The 21,725-nt window shown below is 37.2% G+C and overlaps 2 protein-coding genes across 4 annotated transcripts in view; one reads left to right on the top strand and one right to left on the bottom strand.

Annotated features, from left to right (window-relative positions):
* LeuRS-m (Leucyl-tRNA synthetase, mitochondrial) overlaps positions 1–5,251 on the top strand; it is a 104,637-nt gene extending 99,386 nt beyond the window's left edge. The window contains exon 13 of the transcript XR_016366465.1: positions 5,136–5,251. The gene's annotated coding sequence lies outside the window, so the exon portion shown is untranslated. The remainder of the gene's footprint in view (positions 1–5,135) is intronic.
* Positions 1–21,725, bottom strand: part of Nlg3 (Neuroligin 3) — a 94,794-nt gene that overhangs the window by 15,009 nt on the left and 58,060 nt on the right. For all 3 annotated transcript variants that reach the window (XM_089837595.1, XM_089837596.1, XM_089837597.1), the window contains 5 exons: positions 15,796–15,981; positions 5,595–5,845; positions 5,147–5,323; positions 4,812–4,958; positions 4,511–4,725 (listed from right to left, as the gene is read on the bottom strand). In XM_089837595.1, coding sequence (XP_089693721.1) covers positions 4,511–4,725; positions 4,812–4,958; positions 5,147–5,323; positions 5,595–5,845; positions 15,796–15,981 — 976 coding nt within the window. The remainder of the gene's footprint in view (positions 1–4,510; positions 4,726–4,811; positions 4,959–5,146; positions 5,324–5,594; positions 5,846–15,795; positions 15,982–21,725) is intronic.

Here is a 21,725-nt window from a genome sequence, read left to right as displayed (position 1 = left end):
GGCTTCACCCCATCCCCCGGCCTCAGAGTTTCTCCTTAGTAATTCTAAGGTTTCTTATATACTAAATATAGTATGTGGCTTGTACTATTTCTTTGATTTATCTATATACCTGGATTTTCAACTTTAGAGGTTATTTTCGGGACCCATGTGTGAGATAAACAAAGGTTTTAAGTATCGTTGGTTGTTGTACAATTTAGACTATCACATCCTCGCGTTGTTTCTCCCAATCGTTGAAGATACCAGAGTTCTGACGGCCCAAAGTTGGTCTATTCTGACCCACCCCGCAGGTCTAAAATTAACATTTTGCGGTTAGCGTAAGCTCAAGTACTTGGCACCGTTGGATAGAGTACAATTAGATCCACCACCTTCTAAAAGTATTTCATCGTTTCATTCAAATTGACAGAGTTATATTGTCCCAAATTTCGTCTAATCTAACCCACACCTTAGATCTAAAACATAATATTTTTGAAAAACCTTAATTACTCAAATTCTAGTTGACGTAAGGTCAAGTACTTTGTACCATTAGATAGAACACAATTAGGGCTACCACCTTCTAAAAGGAAATTCTCATATCGTTTAAATTGACAGAGTTATGACGCCCCAAAGTTGGTCAATATTTGACAAAATTATTTTGGTCCCTTGATGTACAGTAGGACTTGGACGTATTAAAGCGAAAGGGTCCATAAAAAGAGTATGTCAGGGAGGAAGACCCCATTATTAAAACGAATAGCTTAATCGTAATCTCCGAGGTGGAATACCCCCCTTTAACCCCGATTCCCTCCTATACCCACTGAACTTTCGGTGTCATTGCAAACTGGAAGATTTAGTCTCCGACCATTAAAAAAATCCTTCTATAGCTTTGAGAAGCAAAGGGAATGTACCCTCGTATACCGGGGACTTCACCGAGGAACCGATAATTTATAGTTAACCCCCTTTCCCCTAGATAGGACCCGGGAAACGTAAGGGGGCAATACCCCTTAGTCCTTACCGATTAAAATTACGATCGACTCTATAAAAACAGATTTGAAACTTTAAAAGTAAAGTTTAGTGATAAAAAATATCACAATCATGCCAAGAGTAACTTGCGTAGTGCGAATTAAGATCCCTTTTATAAATTTTTCTAGTTTATTATTATTAAATATTAATTTAAAATAATAAATAATTCTACAAGAAAATATTTTGAAAATACTTTATTTTTAAAATTTCCCGCCCTTTAAAGTGAAACAAAACTTTCTTCCTTCCCCCCTCCGTTTTTTGTGGCGCGTGCGCTGTAAGTTTCTTTTTTCCCGCAGAAAACGCAAGCAGCTAAGCGCGTGATTGAGTTGGCCGCTTATGTCCCGAAATAGTTGTAAACTTGTTATGTCAAAATGGCCGCTGCGTTATTGACAAGTATACTTCTAATTAATTCCGGTTTATTGTCGCGTTTACATTTATGTTAAATAATCGTGCTGTAATTAATCGGCAATTAGAATTTGGACAAGAAATTGGTCAGGAAATTAGCGTTTTTGAATTGGTATGGAACCCTAGTATAGAGTGTTGTCAGAAGCGCCGGTGTGACGTCACCCATGCTGTTTTCCCATAAAGAAAAAACGGTAACTGTCATGGCCGCCCATTGCTAAAGGCAGACTCGTGACGTTTAACCTTGGATCTGACGTCACAACTGACAGCACTCTATTGAAGCGTACTGAATCTTAGCTAAGCCTTTGCCTAAATACTAAGCGCCACTTCTCAATATCTGTCTGCGTTTCAAACTACAACCAAAGGCAACTATAAACTCCTAAAATAAAACACTAAACACCCTTAACTTCAACGCAATCTCCATATGAAATTGTTACCCTCTCCTTAAAAAAAAAAACAGTACTGTGCCCCCTAACCCATCGCAAAGCTGGTCAGAAAATTTATTCCGAAAGACATTATCGTTAGTTTTAATTTAAGACTGTTTTCTTGGGGTAGACGTTAGACCCTTCGTCCGTCCACTCTGCTACCTTGAATACGGTTAAAGTTCTTTCAAGTTCAATAAACTTGGGATGCCGCCCTACTTTAACTTAATTACAACAATCTAAATGAACGAAAGTTACTCCAAGAAGGGAATTAGTACTCCCTGGTCTGTCACTTTACAGCGGTAATAAGCGCGGAGTTGACCTTTTCGTGTCTTGGGTCACCGTGCAAAGATACGCTAGGGAGGCAAGGAATGAAAGTAGTACGGTACTTCGTATCAATTAAATAAAGTTTTCGGACACGTTAGGCTTAACAAGGACGACCTAACTTAGGACCTTGGTTTACCCCTTTAAGCCTTGGCGCCTATGATGAACATTAACTAGAGTATCTCGTCTTTCATGTTGGTTGGATTTAAAAATAAGTGATCACTCAGAGCCACTCTGATTGGATGAGGAGAGAGCGGGGGTGGACAAGTTGTCGTGATTCGTTAGGCTTAGTTAATGAGGCATGTTTCGATCGGCCGGCCTTAATCGAAATCGGAAGTTCGAACTCATTTCCTGGGAAATATATATTTATTTTTTATTTTATTTTTTTCTGTTTAGCGAAATTTACGACTCCTTTTTTTCTTCTAATCTTTTTCTTAATGAACGTTTTTTAGCTGACTATGCGCGTCACCCCCACCGACATTTTATTTAATTAGTGAATTACTTAACGGCGATTTTAGTTATATTTAATCGTGCGAGATTAATTTAGTTCTGGAAATAATTTTATAAATTCCCAAATACTTCTCTATGTCTAAATTTAGAAAAAAATGAATAAAATGGTGAATGAAATCCATTAAAAACTAAACCAGGAAACTGAAAAAAGAAGCGGGAAAAGACGCACGGCGCGTTTAAAAGCATTTTTTTAAAAAAAAAGAAAAACACGTGCCGTGTAACATGCTATTGAATTAAAAAAAAACAAAAAAAAACACCCAAAAAATGTTACATAAAGCTTTTTCTGTCTAAGTGGTTTCCTTTTAATACAACGTTTACATTGCTTTTTATACCATAAATAGGGGTCGGATACTTCATTCATTCGCCTCCTTCCCATTATCCCGTAGCTTTTGAGGCCGGGGGGGGGGGCTTCCGTGGATATCATTTCTAAAAAACAAGTGCTAACCTTTCAGTAAAAAAACACATCCAATCTCCCTATGCATTCCTTTCGAATTTACTTATCTAAAGTATTTTGCAAGCCACTATCCCATACTGTCTTTCATCCTAAGCCTTTGACAAGATAGAATACTTTCTTTCAAATAAAGAAAAATTCAGCTTTATATTGTTTTCCCAAGCTAAAAACTAACTTTGAATTTTAAAACTTACCGATTTTTTTTTTGTTTGGGGTCGACCAATCTTAAAGATATATTATAGTGAAGGGGGGGGGGGGGGGTCCTGCATATAGTTTATTCATGGGAAAAAGATACATCCAGTTTAAGTAAAATACAACAATCAAATTCTTTATGGATTCCCCCTCTCCTTCCCACCCTCCACATGTTTTTCTCTTTTTCTCGCGACAATCTCGCGCAGTTACTATATATATATTGAATATTTATAACATAGATATTAGAAATATATTAATCTATATCTATATAAATCAAAGTCCTGACTGCCTGATAATTAACGCCCAGCCCAAGCCGCTTGCCCTAGAAGGCTGAAAATTTGCAGGAACGTTACTCATAAGTAGTAGGCGCGTACTAAGAAAGATTTTTCCAATCCGCCGCCATCTTAATAAATGGCGCCCAGAAATTTATAAACATCTTCTCTATGCAACAAAGTCGGCGCGTTTCAACCGATTTCTCAAGTATTTAGTACATTGGTTTCCTTTAACCTATAGACGGGCTGAATGGTCTTTTGGGTTCGATTTGTTGCCATCTTTTTAAATGGCGGCCAGGAATTTAAAAACCCTTCTTTATGCAATAATGTCCGTATGAAAAGCAATAAAAAATGTCCCGACGGGCTGACGGGCAACGCCGAGTGCCTTCTCTGCTAGGGTGCTACAAAAATATTGGTCATCAGTAAAATCTACCCATTCTTTATATCATTTTGATGGAAGTTCTTATTACACGCGAGCGACGCCGCGGGTAACAGCTAGTATTTGTATATTTCTTTGCTAGCTGAAGTATGTTATAGGCCTACCTAGACTTTATTTATTTTTGTATTTATTATATCTATGTGAGATATTTCTCCGCCCTTTAATGTCAGGTTGCTTTCACCAGAAGATAAACCGCGATATTTCATATATAGTCGCCATTTTAACGTTAGCGACCTGTCATTATGGCGCCATTACCCCCCCCCGTTTTAAACCAAGGCTTAGTGACCATTCGTGATAAGACATAGGTCTTGGAGAGAAAAAAATTAATAATATACCGAAAGTTATTTAGACACAGTGAAAGTGTGCTAGGGTCACGTGATCATAGTATAGTATAGTTTTTGTGAGGCTAAATGTCACGTGATTAAGGAAACGACGAAGTAAATAAACAAACTAACAAACATTCCAAAAGATCTTCTTCGTGTTTAAAGTTATATAAACTTACCCGGCTTTAGCGAAATTGGTCCAAAAGGTCATGACAGCTTCGGACAATTGAACTTCGGCTCGAGTGTAATTTCGCGTGAAATGTCCGAGAGCGTTGACCAGTGGTGCCCCTAAGACGTAGGGTAGTTCTTCCCCTTGAATACACCCCAATCTCGTGGGGTAATCCCCCTCCTCGGTTTGATGGTTCATGACGTACTGATAACTTTGAATTCGACCCTGAAATGACCCCGAATGAAAAAAAATATAAATAAAAAACAATGTACCTATAGTACATTTTGCTCAAGAATAGCCTGTGTATATACCTTAGCGTGGTATCCTCCGGCTTCTACAACGGGGGCCACGACTAGGGCATCCCCTATGGCGTCCGCTGTACCGTCAAAGACGTTAATCGGATGCTGAACCGGACGTGTCCAGTCTGTGTATTCGTTCACCACTGTCAGGAAAATTTCCTGTGAACAATATATAATGGAATAGAATTTTAGTATTTTTTTTTTTGTACTTTGACCAGGACTACGTAGTGTCAGAAGGGGATAATAGAAGAAGGATGACACTGTGTATCCTCCATTAATAACAAAACATCGATGTAAATATTTAATTTTTTTTTCTTTTTTTTTTTTTCAAAATAGTAATTGCTTACCTGAAGATGGTACGTGTAAAGATTCCTAATGAGGGTCCGTAGCAGACGATCCCTCCGTTCCTCTTCAATGCCGTAGCGCTCCTCGTGGGCGGAAAATTGGAAATAAGACTCGACTCGAGTGGTGCCGAACATCAAGTCATATTCGCTGAACAGAGGATTGTATTCTTCCATCAGAGACTATGGGGGAAACGACAGAGAAGTGGACAGCGGTCAAACAAGGGTCAGTGCCGGTCAACCCCCACCACCACCCTTCAAGAGTATTCTCAACTACACTCCTAACATCGTAAGTACACAAAAACTTTTATCAGTCTTTAGAAGTTCGTAATTTAGAAGTATGTCATGGGAATTCATACCTATACGAACATGGTATCCATAAAACCTATTATTTTTGTATGATCATGACCTTATGACCTTTTGGTCGGGGGAAGAGGGGATAAATTCATCTTACCTTGGGTTCTCCTGGTATAACAATCCCATCTACGGTGGGTCCGAAGGCGGTCAAGTGGTCGGGAACCAGTAATTGAACTCTCATGATATCGGGTAGGGGTTTTTGACGCATGCATTCCACCAGGGCCGTTGAATCGTGAGGAGAACAGCCCAAAGTTCGAGCCAAATGACGCGTGAATGTCGAGGCTTCCCTGGCAACTGCCCATGGACTCAGAGCCGAACCACTTTGTAGAATAGCTCGCTTAAACAAACCTGAATGTACGAGAATTGCAAACATGATTGGTTATAGCCGAATGGAAATTATAAAACCAAGAAGTGATATGTAGTTTATTGGGGAGAAGGTATAAATTTGCCACATTTCCGGCTTTATCTCCAGTCCAAACGTAGTAGGTCCGGACTTAATCCAAGCTTCTAAATTACAACCAGCATCTCATTGGTGCTTGAAAACTCACGTCAGCGCGACGCGAATGACGAAAATCACGTATTTTCCGACTGAGGAGAGGCGAAATAGACCGGCCTCCTTTTACGTCCCCCCTTGTATTTTGAAAGGGGGATTGGGACTATGGCGCGCGAATACTTTGACATCTTATACCTTCTCTCTAATAAACTAGATATCACTTCTTGATAAAACCTTTGTGTCGACATAAATGATTCACAATATTAACTAAAAATAAAACCCCATTATGAATTATAGGCAGTGTCATACTTAGGGAATATATCTTATAAACTTATGATTATACATTTTTTGAAGCACCCTGTATAAATACTTTATTATTTGTCACTGTTTTCCGACTGGTAGACTAGACATCGTAACTATCACGTATATAAAATACATATTTGGATCATAGGACCCTCCCCGTCTTATATAGACCACGGAAATGTCACAATTTGTTACGTTATCAGGGGGGGACTTCCTCTCCCCGTCTATATAAATATTTATTGATAAATCATATCAGACAAATTCTATATTGACCCCATTTTCTTCTCCACGATGTGCAGATTTATATATAATATATTTTTATATATATAAATAGAAATCTGAATTTATGATGATATCTCAGCTTTGACATGATTTTGAAACGATTTTCTTAAAAAAATTGTTCCTAGATTTGTTCCTAGATTTGTGCTTAGTTTGATGGAAATGTCTAGGCACAACCGTTAAGTAATCGCCTTAAGTATGGGTCTTCTTTAGAAATCCACATTATCGCCGGTGCTCGTGCGAGAAGAGCGCCATCTTCATTTGAAAGTCGCAATTAAATTCGGTATTAAAATGTCTGACCCTTTGAACCGCCTAGATTTGAACTGAGTGTGCAAAATATTGCCAATTGACTTACTAAATATTGCCAATTGAGTCGAAAATGTATTGCAACTTCTATGACATTTTTCCGCATTTTTCCCTGTAATAGGTGACACTCTCTAAACAAGTTAGGATTAGAGTGTTTAATTACCCCTTAAATTTAAATTAGCGTTATCTTTCAGTTTCTAATTTAAATTTAAGGGTGGGGGAGGGATTATCCGTAAAGCACTTTAAATCATAACTTGTTTAAGGGATGTCTCTTGTGTCATAGAAGTTATACATTTTCGACTCCGAAATTGATTTGCCATAGAACCATCCCACTGTACTTTGGATCAACCTCCTTTTCTTTTTGGAATACCCTGTATACAGCAATGAATATATCGTCTAAGAAACTAAGCTTTTATCCTCTAAGAAAGAGTTTTTCGTCCATCTTTCCTCTCCCCCCCCCCGCCCCCAATTCTTGGTTATCCCGGGCGTCTTTCAAGGATTGTAAGAGGCTGTACCAAAAGGGATAAGGGCATAAAAGAAAGAAAAAAAAACATTCGCGGAGGAGAATTGGGGTTGGGGGCGTGGGGACGTATCCTCGGAGTGTAGTGGTTACGTGGAGATGGGGGGGGGAAGCAAGGGGCCCCAAGTAGACTAAGGGGTTCGTATGGCGACGGGTCCCTCAGCGCGAATTTAAGGGGTTAGGCCCCAGAGTTTGTCTACGCCCGCTAGCTGCCCAAGGATAAAGTGTTTAGACAAGGAAGGAAGGAAATAAGGGGTCTACCCCTTCCCCCCCCTAGAGCCGCGTTCTTCTTGGGCCAACTTGGTCAGTTCAGAGATCTGTATAGGGTTTAGTGTGTGGGTGGGTGGATTCTCGAAATGGGAGCCTGGGGATCGGACGTAAAAGAGTTGATGTCCGTATTTAGAGGCACTTTTGGTTATGCCCCTTCCTGGTAATACGATATTGGTTGTTTCCCGCCACTTTTTTTGTGCACCCCCTCCCCCTTTTTCCCAAATATATATCTAGTATTATCTAGAAGGGGCATCTTTGATTGCGTTTCTATATATAGCTTATACGGGTTTAACATGGGACTGCCATTAAAGTGATATTGAGTGTTTAACCTAAGGTTAACGTGTCAAAAGGTCATTCCTGACGAAATTCGGGGTTTTTACTCTGTAAATTATAAATGAAAAACAGTTTAAATTTATCTGTATGGTTAAATAGTACGAATTAATTTATATCTGGTTAAATCGTATGAATTGATTTATGCGGTTAAATCTTATGAATTAATTTATGCGGTTAAATCTTATGAATTAATTTATGCGGTTAAATCTTATGAATTAATTTATGCGGTTAAATCTTATGAATTAATTTATGCGGTTAAATCTTATGAATTAATTTATGCGGTTAAATCGTATGAATTAATTTATGTGGTTTTTATATATATATGATATAATATAATTAATTAACACCATAAACTAAAATTAGGCCAAATTTATCACGCCATTGTTGTTATACTTCAAACTTGGCCCGAACAAGGCTTAACGTAGTGTGTTTTTAGAACCATAAAGATAATTTTTAAGTGCGGGAAATATCTTTCACCATTAATTTCAATTCGAATGGTCCAGAATGGCATTTATCGTACGTTAACGAAAGAAAAGTGGACAAGCCTTTTTGTTTAAGAAAAAAACAAAACAGTTCATCCCATACGCGATATTCTGTATTTAAATACAATAAAATACCGACAGAGACCAACCCTTCTCCCTCTAACTGAAAGGCCTTTAATTTATACTGCAAGTTCCGAGTGAGATCTGAGAAAATATATATATATTTTTAGGAAGCTCCTTCAGCCATTACTGGGGAAGTATTTGTAGGAGAAAAAACGCTGCCTTAAACCGCCTTGATCTTAAGCCTTGGTCGTCTAGTGTCTCTTTCTTCTTCCATTAACTGGGGCCGCCCTATATCCACTTTAGGGTTCCACGTGATTTTAAATGGAAGATCAGATAGCTTTTTTACAATCTTAGAATATATCACTTTCCCCTTAGAAGACCTCGTTTAAATTACGCTCTTTACAAGAATGAATTCTACCCTATATCTCTTAAAAATTTGAAAGTGGCGTTAGAGTTGTCCAATGACTTCTTTTTTATTTATTTATCTATTTTTCTTTTTATTCGAAAACTTCTAAAGAAAGTACATAGAGGCATAGCTTGATTCTTCGGGTTTGGCCTTAGAAAGCCCTTAAAGCGATGTTGCTGAATTTTTCACAGATACCGAAAATAAGCCCTGGGTCAGAGATTTAGACTTAGAGATGTGATATCGTCTTTTTTAAAAATTGTAATTTACCCGGTAAATTACCGACGGATTATAGGGGGTAAATTACCGATGAATTATAGGGGGTAAATTACCGATGGATTATAGGGGGTAAATTACCGATGGATTATAGGGGGTAAATTACCGATGGATTATAGGGGGTAAATTACCGATGGATTATAGGGGGTAAATTACCGATGGATTATAGGGGGTAAATTACCGATGGATTATAGGGGGTAAATTACCGATGGATTATAGGGGGTAAATTACCGATGGATTATAGGGGGTAAATTACCGACGGATTATAGGGGGTAAATTACCGACGGATTATAGGGGGTAAATTACCGATACAATTATTTTAGTATTTAGTATTTCATTTGTTATGTTATTAAAACGTTGAAACGCACGTGGGGTTAAAAAAATCTCCCACCAAATTAAAAAAACCAAAAACAATTTAAATAAAAATCAACAGAGTTATTTGGCTAAGCCTAAACCATACATTTCAATGTTAATGTCTTCGATACTTCATTCAATAGATAACAGTGGTTGCAATTTACTATCTGTCGCTATTTCGGGATATGTCGGTCCAAAAAGGGGATAGATACTCAAGGATAAAATCCGACCGATTCGTCTTCTATATAAAAACCTTAAACAACAAACCCAAGCTAAGGAAGGCCCTGTAGGTGTATATCGTGTAAGTGCACTAACGGTAGTGTATACATACTAGCAGATTTAGGACCCTAAGGGTAATTTACAAGTTTTTTACAGCTTTTCCATTATAGAAGGCTAAAAGTATACGGGCCCCACTATACCAGATAAGGCCCCCCACATTAAGGCCCCTACATGGGGTTGGACAATAGATAGTTTATACACATGGAGGGTTCATACCAGGAGGCCGGGTTACCTGGAGGACAGAAACCGTCTGCTTTTTGTGCTACAGGTAGCCTAACCTTCTTGTTTTTGTAAATGGTATGAATCCTCAATGTGTGTGAAAATTTGGCAATAAATTATAAAATTTATTGCCAAATTTCATTCCGTACTTTGGAGCTCTTAGAGATCTGTTTATAATATATATATAAATAAATAATTTCACGATATTAGTCATTGAAAATTTGCGTAATTGTTTTTTATATTTTGGCCGACCCCTCGGTGCAATTTTTGTTGGTGGGGGGAGGGAGCGGATAAAGGGGCCCTGAAACCCCCTTATTCTTTTCTTTTAATGCTTTTTGGAAGTTGGGCGCGAGATAGTGGCCGCGGGACCATTACCCCGACTAGTAACCGAAAGTGAACAGTACTGTACACAGTACGCTCCAAAAAGAATCTGTGGATTCTTAAGACTATTTAGGCGGGAAGATAGAGGGCGTTATCGTCGCCATAGTTTTGGCTTGTATAAGGCTGGGGAAGATTTACCGCGCTTTTTGTCCACTGGTGAAATTAGTCCAGGGCGCGTGATTCGATTTGGAGATTTTCTTGAAGTATTTAGGCGGGATAAAATGGTTTAAAGTTTAATAAGACTGACATAGGAAGTCTAATTCGTGAAGGCGGGAAAGTTTTATTTACACTCGCACCATATGAACCATTTCAACCCGTTTCACGTGCGTTAATCTTTCCCGCCTTTAACAATTCACGAATTAGCCTGTTGTAGGTAATAACAGAAGTGGTATGAGACTAGAAGTGAAGGGCTCTAGCATTGGTAATAGATCCTGGCACTAGTGAACAAATTTGAGGATTTTATGCCGCTTCCCACGCGCTAAAACTAGAGAGAGAAAAATTGGTCGAGTTCCAAAAACATTTCCTACCCCCTTCCCCTCAACCTAAAGCCGCAGAACACGGACCCGGCTCCTTGAATCTAGTTCGGCCGTCTACCACCGCGAGCGTCTCACGTTTTGGAGGGAAAAATTCTGAAACCGCCACTAGAGGGCCAACCGTTTGTGTTTTATCAAGTCTTTTCACTAATGCCGAGTGAAGAATTTGGTTAGCTCAATACTTCTAGTATCATACCACTTCTGGTAATAATAAATTCACCCATATTTCTTTCAATTCAAATAACAATAACCGAAAACCAATAAATTGTTCGTTGACTTAAAGACAGTACAGGGAAAGGCAGAACTTTTAATTCTCACCTTCTAATATATTTCTGTAGTTAGTTGACCTTTAACCTTTGGTCCTATTGAATTTTTAATTTAGACAAAAAGAATATTAATTCTTTATGCTATTTAAACATATACATCAAAGGGGATGCAACAGCGGAGGGACACATAAAAGAGTAGGTCTAAAAGTAGCGCAACCTCCTAAAGTTTCGTTTCTTCGAGAAAGTCCAAGAGCGGTCACTCCATGAATTTATTAAATAATATCAATGAATATTGAGCCAACGACATTAATATATAACCCTTTGCACTCGTAATATTTTCAAAGTTCACTTTTCTTTAGGTAAAAATATAAAAGTTGAAATTGTTTAATATTATTGGGTGAATGGAATGAGTTCGTGTCGCGGAGCATTAGTGTACGCTGGTATAGTTGATTAAAAAAAGTGGGGATGGTTGGAGGGGAGGGAGGATCTTGGTGGCAGAAAGAGGGCCCGCTAATTAACTGCAATTAATCACGAAAGGGACTCTGGACTCTTAGAAAATAATCGTAATTAGAACCTATCTAACAAAAACCCTAACGGGGATAGAATTCCATTGCCAGAATACAGGGTGTTTCTTATAAGTCTGTATTCCATAAATTAAGGGTTGTGTTCTTTGGGCATTTTTGAGTCGAAAACGTAACTTCTATCTCCATTTGGATTGCCCTAAGAGTCACTGTTTTCGAGTTATGATTTGAATGTTTTTGGGATGACCCCTTAATGAAATTAGAAATCATTGTCTTAATCAATTTCTTAATAAAATTTAAGGGGTCATCCGTAAAATACTCCTCCAATTTTAACTTGAAAACAGTGTCACTTAGTGCAATCAAAATGGAGATAGAAGTTATATTTTCGACTCAAAATCGTGCTCACAAAGAACATCCCCTTAATTTATGCATTCAGACTTATCAGAAACACCCTGTATATCCACATACGCAATGGATACACTACACCTTTAAAGCTAAATCTTATATTTTTGAAGGTATAATAATAAAAATTTGGGTCAACTTTTAATTAAACTTGCGTGTAATTGCGATCGTGTACATTTCCTTTTATTTTATCAGTTTCTAGACACGAGAATAGTCTGTTAGGAAATCCCAAATCTTGAAATCTTGGTTTGTGTTGGCTTTTATAGTCTGGAGGGATTAAGATTTCCTAAATTAGGCTTAGGTATTTCTAAACAAACCACGAAATGAACAAAATTTAATCCTTGAGAATTCTTTGGAATTGCAAACTCTTGTTTGCGCGATCCTTTTAATTCAGAATTGCAGCTCAATCTTATTCTTATATATAGTGTATATTTTAGCCGCTAAAACGCTGAAATGCCATAGCACCAGCCGAGGCTTAGAAGATACACAACAGGGCTAGATTTTAATCTTGTCCTTTCGGACGAAATATTTATTTTTAAGTAATTACGAAGCTTCCATTTCGCTCGAGCGAGCGAGCGACGGAATGGAGTTCCTAGAAAATAGGTGCGGACTTAAAACAAATATACGTCCTAATTGTTTATTTAGAAACGGGCCTTTTCTGATTAAGTTTAGAATAAAATAGTCTCTGCTGCTAAGACTTTGTCTTTGACGTTATAAGATTTGTTGTTGGGCCTTTGCTGTTGCTTGTTGACAGCTCGCTCGCGTTCCCAGTTACCCTAAATCCAAACGTCAACAAAACACAACACGTATACGTAAATAAATATCAACGGAGATATGGACCATCATGCTAAGCTGAATTGAGTTGGGGATAGAACCTGTACCACATTCAGTTTAGTTAAATGGACGTGGGAATAGTTTATCCACGTAGGGTTCGTACAAAATTCAGGGAAACGTTTTAGAATTATAAGTTAAATTCAGAGAAATTTGTGAGGTTTGAGTAAGGTTTCAATATTATAAAATATTTAATTAGGTGGCCTGGTGGCCTTACACCTGGAAATGTCACGGAAATATATGGGAAAAAACGTGGAAAACTCGAAGAAATATATGGGGAAACAACCAGGAAAACCCAGGGAAATATATGGGGAAACAACCGAGAAAACTCAGGGAAATTGGTTTTCCAAACTTTGTATGAACCCTGGCTATGCTAAGCCGAGTTAAATGCAGGGAAACTGCACGGTTAATTGTAGCCATTCGCCGTATTTAACTGTATTCTGTTTAGTTAAATGGACAGAAATGCACGAGATGTAGCGCGAGATCGCCATGTGCAGTGAGTGGATCGAAATGCGCCAAAAGACTTTTGGCGGGAAATTAAGACCTCGCGCCACTTCTCAACGACGCACGTGAGCTATATTCTAATAGACTGTTTCAATTAGGAGCACGCGTTTACTTCAGGATGGGTGTTTATCCTAAAGCTGGGGTAGAATTTAGATCGAAAAGCCGCGTAATTTTACTGCAGAAAATAGACGTTTTTGGCGGGAAATTCAATACCGTCCACGTGGGAGAAATTAAAAGATGGAACCACGTACAGTACGGTACCCAAATTGGCGCGCGTTTATTTATTAATCGCGAAATTGGATTAATTACGGGGATAATTCCTTTCCTGGGTTGCCATTAAATCGTCTTTTCCCGCTCTCACGCTCACTCTGTCTTCCTCGTGGGAAACGCGTGCAATATTATTGGCAAATAGTCGTAAATACCGCGACGTTTTACTCGTAGAGATACGTGACTTTGGCAGTTAAAAAATTTGGAAATTAGATTAAGTAGTAATTCAAGAGATATGATGATGAAAATTATTGGTACTGCTACATTTAATTGAAAATTTTTGTTCGTTTGGGGCCACATGAGACTGACTATATGGGAGGCCGCAACTGCGGGGTTTAGTGGTTGCTACGCCTCTATACGCCCGCAATTTTAATTGTTTCCCCTCTTTGAAATTTAATTAAAGTTTAAATTCTATTTATAGAAAAATGTTTAAATTATTAGGCGGCGAACCGTCTGTAGTATAGTGGTTGAAACTTTGGTGGTGCCGTAATTGCAAGAGGCGAATATTCGGTATTTGTCAAGGGAGCATGCATGCACCACAACAGGATGAAAGATATTTGAATGACGACGACTGGGTGGCAATGAAACCGACAGAGCGTCGATTGGGTGACATACTCCTAAAAACCATAACACTTGGATGGACAAAATTTTATGACCTGTACGGTTAGGTTTGGTTAAGGCAAGAAGTGATATCTAGTTTATTAGGGAGAAGGTATAAATTCGCCACATTTCTAGCTTTATCTCCAGTCCAAACGTAGGTCCGGAGTTGATCCTCGCCTCTAAATTACAACCAGCATCTCATTGGTTCTTGAAAACTCACGTCAGCGCAACGCGAATTACGAAAACTCCGTATTTTCCGACTGAGGAGAGGCGAAATAGCCCGGCCTCCTTTTACGTCCCCCCTTGCATTTTGAAAGGGGGACTTGGACTATTGCGCGCGAATACCTAGGCATCTTATACCTTCTCCCTAGTAAACTACATATCACTTCTTGGTTAGGGTTTATCTTTCAATAAAATTTCTATTCACCCAATTGTCGGTCCCAAAATTTTCAGCCCTCCAAATTTTCGTACATACAGTCGTCGTCACCCAAATGTCTTTCACCCAGTTGTCGTAGACCCATTCGTTGTATAACACGTTATGGCGCATGCGCGTTTTCATAAGTTAAATTTATTTCTTATTCATTTTTTTCTTTTCAATCAAATGCATGAATAACTTTTAGGGCTACTTTAAAAATTCACGGTCCTATCCTAGTAGTCAACCTTTCAGTTTTTATTTTGGAAATTGATCTAGATTCTAGAGTAGGGGCATTCAATGTTATCTTCGCATCGGTCGAAGGTAGGGAGTAGCCATAACCACTGCCATAACTCAATATATATGCTTCGGTTATCTTTATATTGAATGGAATGGAAACCACCCTGTTTTTATATTCTTCTTTTTCCCAAGGCATAATTTCGCGGGCAATTAAATTTTCTATCTTTAGGATCGGTTAGAATATCGTAGACGTAAATGGGCTGGGTTTTTTGGGGTCGAAAAATGAGTTCAGAAATAACCCCCAGTGGTTTTTTGGATTTTTTTTGGAAATTTGTGGTTAGGTTATGTCAGGGATAGATTTAATTTTAGAAGTAGGAATGGAGAACGGTTAGTATTTACTTCAGTCCGTCTCATAGCCCAGTATAGAGCCCCTCCCTCCAACACGTAACGAAAAGTTTAAATTATCTTATTGGCTCACTTAAACTACGTTTTGATGACGTTACTGATGGGGGCGTCGAAAAATACGTAATTCCTTTTTACCTCTGTCGCTATGACCCGCCTCTTTTTTTCATACCCCTCCGTCCCGTGGAAGGGGGTCCGGGACTTTGACGCGCGCCCAGATTACTCTGTTCTCCATTCCTACTTCTAAATTTAAATCTATCCCTGGTTATGTATGCTAAAAAGGCATGATGTTTTATAGGCTCTTGTTCCTTATTTTAGCTTAAGATAATTTTAATTGAATTAAATTAAATATAACTGACCTTTAGCCATTGGAGAAACCATCAGAAAATTTACGCAAGCAGCTCCGTGACCTTGACCAAAAACGGTGACCATATTGGGATTTCCGCCAAATTCGTAAATGTTTTCTTGCACCCAATGTAGGGCCGCGATTTGATCCATCAAACCATAGTTGCCTCTCCCCGATCCGTCTAAAGTTGGCAAGAAACCTGCGATAATAATAATAAAAAAAGAAATAATTACCTTTAAGCGTAATTGTCATAAATCACGTGGAATAAATTGCGCGTGATTTCAATTTTGGCGGGAAAACTTTTCATATACATATAGGCGTGCTGCTTAATTTGTAAAGACAGTTGCACGCTATGGCCGCAGCTGCACGCGCCGCAAACTGAATAATGTCAAAAATCGCGCCATCATTTATCACGAGCTTTTTCAACTTTTCCCGCCATTTTTTCCACCCTTTAGCCGCACGTGATTCCATAAAAGTGATTTTATTTTATTATTTTTTTGGCGCGAAAAAGGCGTTGAAGCACGCGGGAGTATTCTGATTCAATTAATCGGCGTTTTTAGATGAGCTTTTGGCGGGAAAAAAGTACCAAAGGGGGTGGGGGCATAAAAATGGTGATGAAATATAAAGAAATGAAAAGAATGAAGGGAAGTTCTGGAAGCTTAACTCTTTCTCTTGACGAGAAAAACGGACTATAGAAATATTCATCCTAGAAATGGGTGCGTTTTAACCCGGTTTTCTACCAGATTTACGTTCATTTTACGACTGAATCATGTGTATATGGTGGAGCCAGCCGAAAGAAAGTCGTAATTCATTTTTATTCAGACAACGTTGTAACGTTTTCTTTTTGGCTCGAACCTATATATGGTAAGAAGCAGCCTTAGAAACGGTAGAATTTAACGAGGATAAACTGTAAGGTTATACCGCTTCTAAGAGTGTATTCTAGTACGCGCGTTTTTTTATATCCCCGCCAAAAAATAGGAGGAAAAGGATAAAGAACTAAGGTTCGGGAAGATCAAATTGATGCTACGCCAACTACTACGAGAAAGTCCATTTTTTTCATTTCTTCCCAAAATTATACCGAGGTTTAGCAATTCATATCTATGGAGTTTTGACGCTTGAACGCCTACGTATAGACTTGGTTACCTTCTTTTTCTCTCTCTCTCTATGTCTCTCTCTCTCTCTCTCTCTCTCTCTCTCTCTCTCTCTCTCTCTCTCTCTCTCTCTCTCTCTCTCTCTCTCTCTCTCTCTCTCTCTCTCTCTCTCTCTCTCTCTCTCTCTCTCTCTCTCTCTCTCTCGACGTATCTTGACGTAGACGTTTGAAAATGAACGTCTACAGAAGAGATTTAGTAGTTTTTCTCCTAGTATCTCTATTCTCTTTCTATTCAACCCTCTACTGTTGGGGGGGCTTACTCCTCCCCAACCCCAGGGCTAGAGAACATCAAAATATCTTTTGTTTTACATCATGGACCGTGAGAAAATAAAAAGATCCCCCTGAATAAAAAACTAGGAATATATGAATGAAGGCGAAACGAAGTCAAGAAGATTATTTTTCCTGTTTTTTGTATTGTTTTTCAGGGGGTTATGCCCCCTTTTCCCCCGGATAAAAAGGCATTAGTTTTACGTGGGGGTTTGTCCTCAATCACTCTAGACTAGTCTCTTGTATAATATTTCGTTTGGTTTTTGGAAAAATGAGTGTTTTAAATGTTTTTATTCGACGTTAAGCTCTCTACTGAAATTGTTTTTATATCGTCATTAAAATTTATGAGATCGTCTTTACAAATTCATCGCGAAAAAACATACATTTTTTCAAGACTTATTTTTGTGAGAGATATTTTATATATAATCTCTGTTTTTGATGCAGTTTCAATTTTGAAATTAATTTCTGTAAATTCTTCTGGTATTATTTCTAAAAATATATTTACAACAATTATTTAGTTAAATTAATTTATTTTAATCATCTAATGAAATTTATTAAGTCTTAATTAATTTATATTAATCGTCTATTGAAGTATATTCAGTCAAATTAATTTGTTATATGTTAATCATAAATCGAAATTTATTAAGTCACATTAATTGATATTAATCATCTATCGAAATTTATTAGGTCACATTAATTGATATTAACCATCTATCGAAATTTATTAGGTCACATTAATTGATATTAACCATCTATCGAAATTTACTAGGTCACATGAATTAATATAAATCATTTATCGAAATTTATTTAGTCAAATTAATTTATATTTGTTAATAATTTTTTTTATTTTGAAATTACTTTTATTGAAAACCATTATATTTAACATAATTTCTGTAAATTAATTAAATCTCAAGATGAAAGTTGTACATTCTTAACAGCCAAATTTCTCTTCATAAAAATAACTAGCTTATATTAATATCTCAGCGCCTTTGACTGTGGTACACTTTGACCCTAAAAACACTTTGAAATCAAAGGCTTAGTGAAGCGAGTAGGTATTATATATTTCTCTCTCTATTTGGGGTAATCTCTTAAAGATGGGAAGGAGCAAGGCGAGCTTTCGTTTTCTCTCTCCTTGAACAGAAGAAATAGAGACATAAATAATTGAGATTCTTTGACAAATATTACTTTTTCTCATATAATAAAAAGATGAAACACAGCAGAACCCCCTCATTTTAACCCCCCAAACCCCGAGGTGATGTTTTTATGTTGATTTATCATCTGAGATACGAGAAGTGATTTCTTTTTGAAATATTGTCGACAAATTGAATGAATGAATCTATCTTTTTATTCCGTTATTTATTTATTTGCTTTTTTTTGGGTTGGGGCCCCTATTTATAGAAAAAAGGGGGGGAGAGTTGGGGGCCTTAAACGCGACCCCATTAATTTAATCCAGGCCTAGGGTTAAGTGCTTTTATTTATTTATTTTATTATTTATATTATATTGATTTTAAATATTAAATTCATGTTTTGATGCTGATTAATTATTAGTTTTATAAGAATTAAGGTTAATTGTTGCGATAAACAGGGGGGAGAGAGTGGGGAATTGGGGGGGGGGCTTAATCGCTACCCCATTAATTTAATCCAGGCCTAGGGTTAAGTATCTTTAGTTTATTTATTTTTTGTATTGATTGTAAACAGGTTTTAATTTTGATTAAATATTAGTTTTTTAAGAAATTAAGGTTAAATGTTGTGATACGTATTGGGGTAGCAAGTATCTCGATGACTATGGCAAATATTCGGTACTTGGCAAATAACGAATGTGTTTGTAAGAGCCACAACCTTTTAGGCTTAAATTACATACAGTTAAAATATAAAAAGAATAACAAATTGATGCGAAAAACAAAACAATTCCAATGGAAGTAACTTTCTCCATTTCTTCGGGGTTGAAGGGGTTCCTTGGACATCTTTTTAAAGATATCCAGCCTTGATCAGACTCTTCTTCGAGGCTATTTGAGTCAGCCTTAAATAGCTTCCAATCAAACTGTTTTTTTTCGAAAAGAAGGAGGTCGACGAACAAGGTGCCACTTTACAAAAAAAATCTCCTCTTCCAAAAGGATTCAAGATTCCTAAACTTTTCTAGTGAATTTAAACAATCCCCTTTTGAATATTAAACCATTTAAAAAAAATAATAAAACACCTTATGTTTACTGTAAATATTAATTTGATTTATATTAAAAACAATATACGGTGATTGATCTTTAATTAAATTAGATTAATAACTTAATTTTAATAATTTAATATCGATATTCCCGTGAGAATCTGAAGGTTAATTTAATAAAATACCTTAATTTTTTCCATTAAATACTACTTTGATTTATATTAAAATCAACGCACTGTGATTGATCTTTAATTAAATTAGATTAATAACTTAATTTTAATATTAACGTGAGAATTATAAGGTTAACTTGATTTAAATTAAGATTAAGATAGCTTTATTTTTAATTTTAATTATTTAATATCAATATTCTCATGGAAATTTAAGGCATTCACGAGGATGGATGTGAGAATTCTTCTTTAAAAAAGAAAGAAGAGGAGTCGATCTATCGATGGAAAAGACCGTTCATCCCAATTTTATTGACCAATAATGGCACGAAATGGGCGCTTTCAAATAGCCACTCTTTCTATGTATTGGGGACCCATCAAAAAACTTTAAAAAAAACCGCGCAAAGATTCACCAGACTCTTAACGCGATATGAAAGTACATTTTTGATCCCTATACTAGAAAAGTTTTACGATCCATGCACTCCTGTTGATACGAAACGACGCTCTGCGCATAGTTTTTCGAGCAGGTTTTTATAACCCTTGGGAACCTCGAGAAAGAGCTCTTGAGTTTTCCAGCTTTTATGAATATTTTTATGTAAGTTTTGCCTATAGGGAATTTTTCTTACAAGTTTGTTTTTGGCAATGTGATTCCACGCCGTTTATCGCCTAGTTTTTACAAGTTTTTGCGGATTCCTTGCAAGAAAGTGGGTCGAAAAGACTGTAAAATAGAAAGCATATACGAGATACTATCTTGATCTAGTGTTGTTGTTGTTGTGGTGGTGTTGGTGGTGGTTATTTTTATTTTATAATAGGACCGCAACACAAACTTTGTATCAATATTTTGACCTAAAATATTAGGCCTAAAACTTGTTGGAAAGATTTGCCAAAGTTTTGGGAAAGTAAAACGTAAACAGGCGTTTTGACATCTTTGGAATACCAGCGCCAGTAATGAACTTGTAGGCCTAACAAGCCTGAATTTGAAAAAATAGGCTTAACAATTTCACGTGAAGAAGAACCTTCTGAATAAATTAGGTTGAATGGAATTCTGGAACGTTTCCACGTGAGCACGAGAAACTGTTTCTAAGATTTTTATTTTCCTAACCCTAAATTTCAAATTAGGCTTAGGACATTAAATTGGGGAAGCTGAATAACTTTTTTATTGTAATTAATACTTCCGCAAATGTATACATGTCGCTAATTAAGGATGACCTTAAGTCTGACCTTTTATCTTTAATTATTAAATTAATCTTTGTTAATCCGACAGCGAATTATATTGTTTTTCGATTCCGAAGATAAGATTATTTCTGTGATCGATTTTTTTAAGATAAGACAAAGGGGTTCCTGCATCGTGGGGGGGGGGCTTTTCCCCCGCGCATTTAGGGATTGATTGACCCTTAACCATTTGCAATCTAGAAGTCCCTTCTCCTCCCCCCCGGGTCGTGTTCCTCCTTGGCTCAGCAAGATAAATTTTACTTAGGCCGAAGAGTGATTTGTAGGTCTGAATACGGACGGACAAGACGGATAATCGTCAATTTTATCTTGAATTGACAAAACATACTACTAGAGATAAGGAGGGAGCCTAGGTTTATACGCGGTATCATTTCAAGATGAAATTTTCAATAGTAGGCCAGTTTTTCTCTAATGGCTACCAGTTATATCTTACTTTTGAAACAGAGTTAAACCATAAATCAAGTTTTTAGTTTTTGGGGTTTTTTTAGACAAGTGGCGCGCGATCTTCTTTGATCTTTCATTGATTTCCATCGATTTTTTTGTGACGTCACTTTTAGGACTATTTTTAGATCTTTAAAGAGACGTGAACTTTTAAAAGTATCCAGCAGAAAAAGAGAAATTCTGGGAGAAGAAATTGCGCGAGGAGAAAAAAACTGAAAATATTGGGATTGCTAAACCCTCAAATTTGAATAATTAGGCTTAACAATTCGCTAAGCTCTGGTCTACTTTTAAACGTAATAGGCCTTTTGGGGGGATAGGATACTTGGAGCCATACTTAACAGTCAGTATACTCTTCGATCCGTAAATGAAGTGAGCCAAGGCTTAAGGAGAATAAGGGTTGCCAAAAAAGAAAAAAAAAATTAGGGTGGTAAATATAGCAGACGACGACTCCAATCAGAGCGTTGATGCGTGTAGCTGTACAGAGAAATCGGCTTGAAGACCTACCAGTACGCAAATTCGGAATGTGAAAGGGT

The sequence above is a fragment of the Phalangium opilio genome, unplaced genomic scaffold (assembly GCF_054372755.1).
Source record: "Phalangium opilio isolate 3A_F unplaced genomic scaffold, DU_Popi_V2 ptg000045l_1, whole genome shotgun sequence".
NCBI lineage: Eukaryota > Metazoa > Arthropoda > Arachnida > Opiliones > Phalangiidae > Phalangium > Phalangium opilio.
The sequence above is the reverse complement of the archived record's forward strand: the minus strand, read 5'-3'. Positions and strand labels throughout refer to the sequence as shown.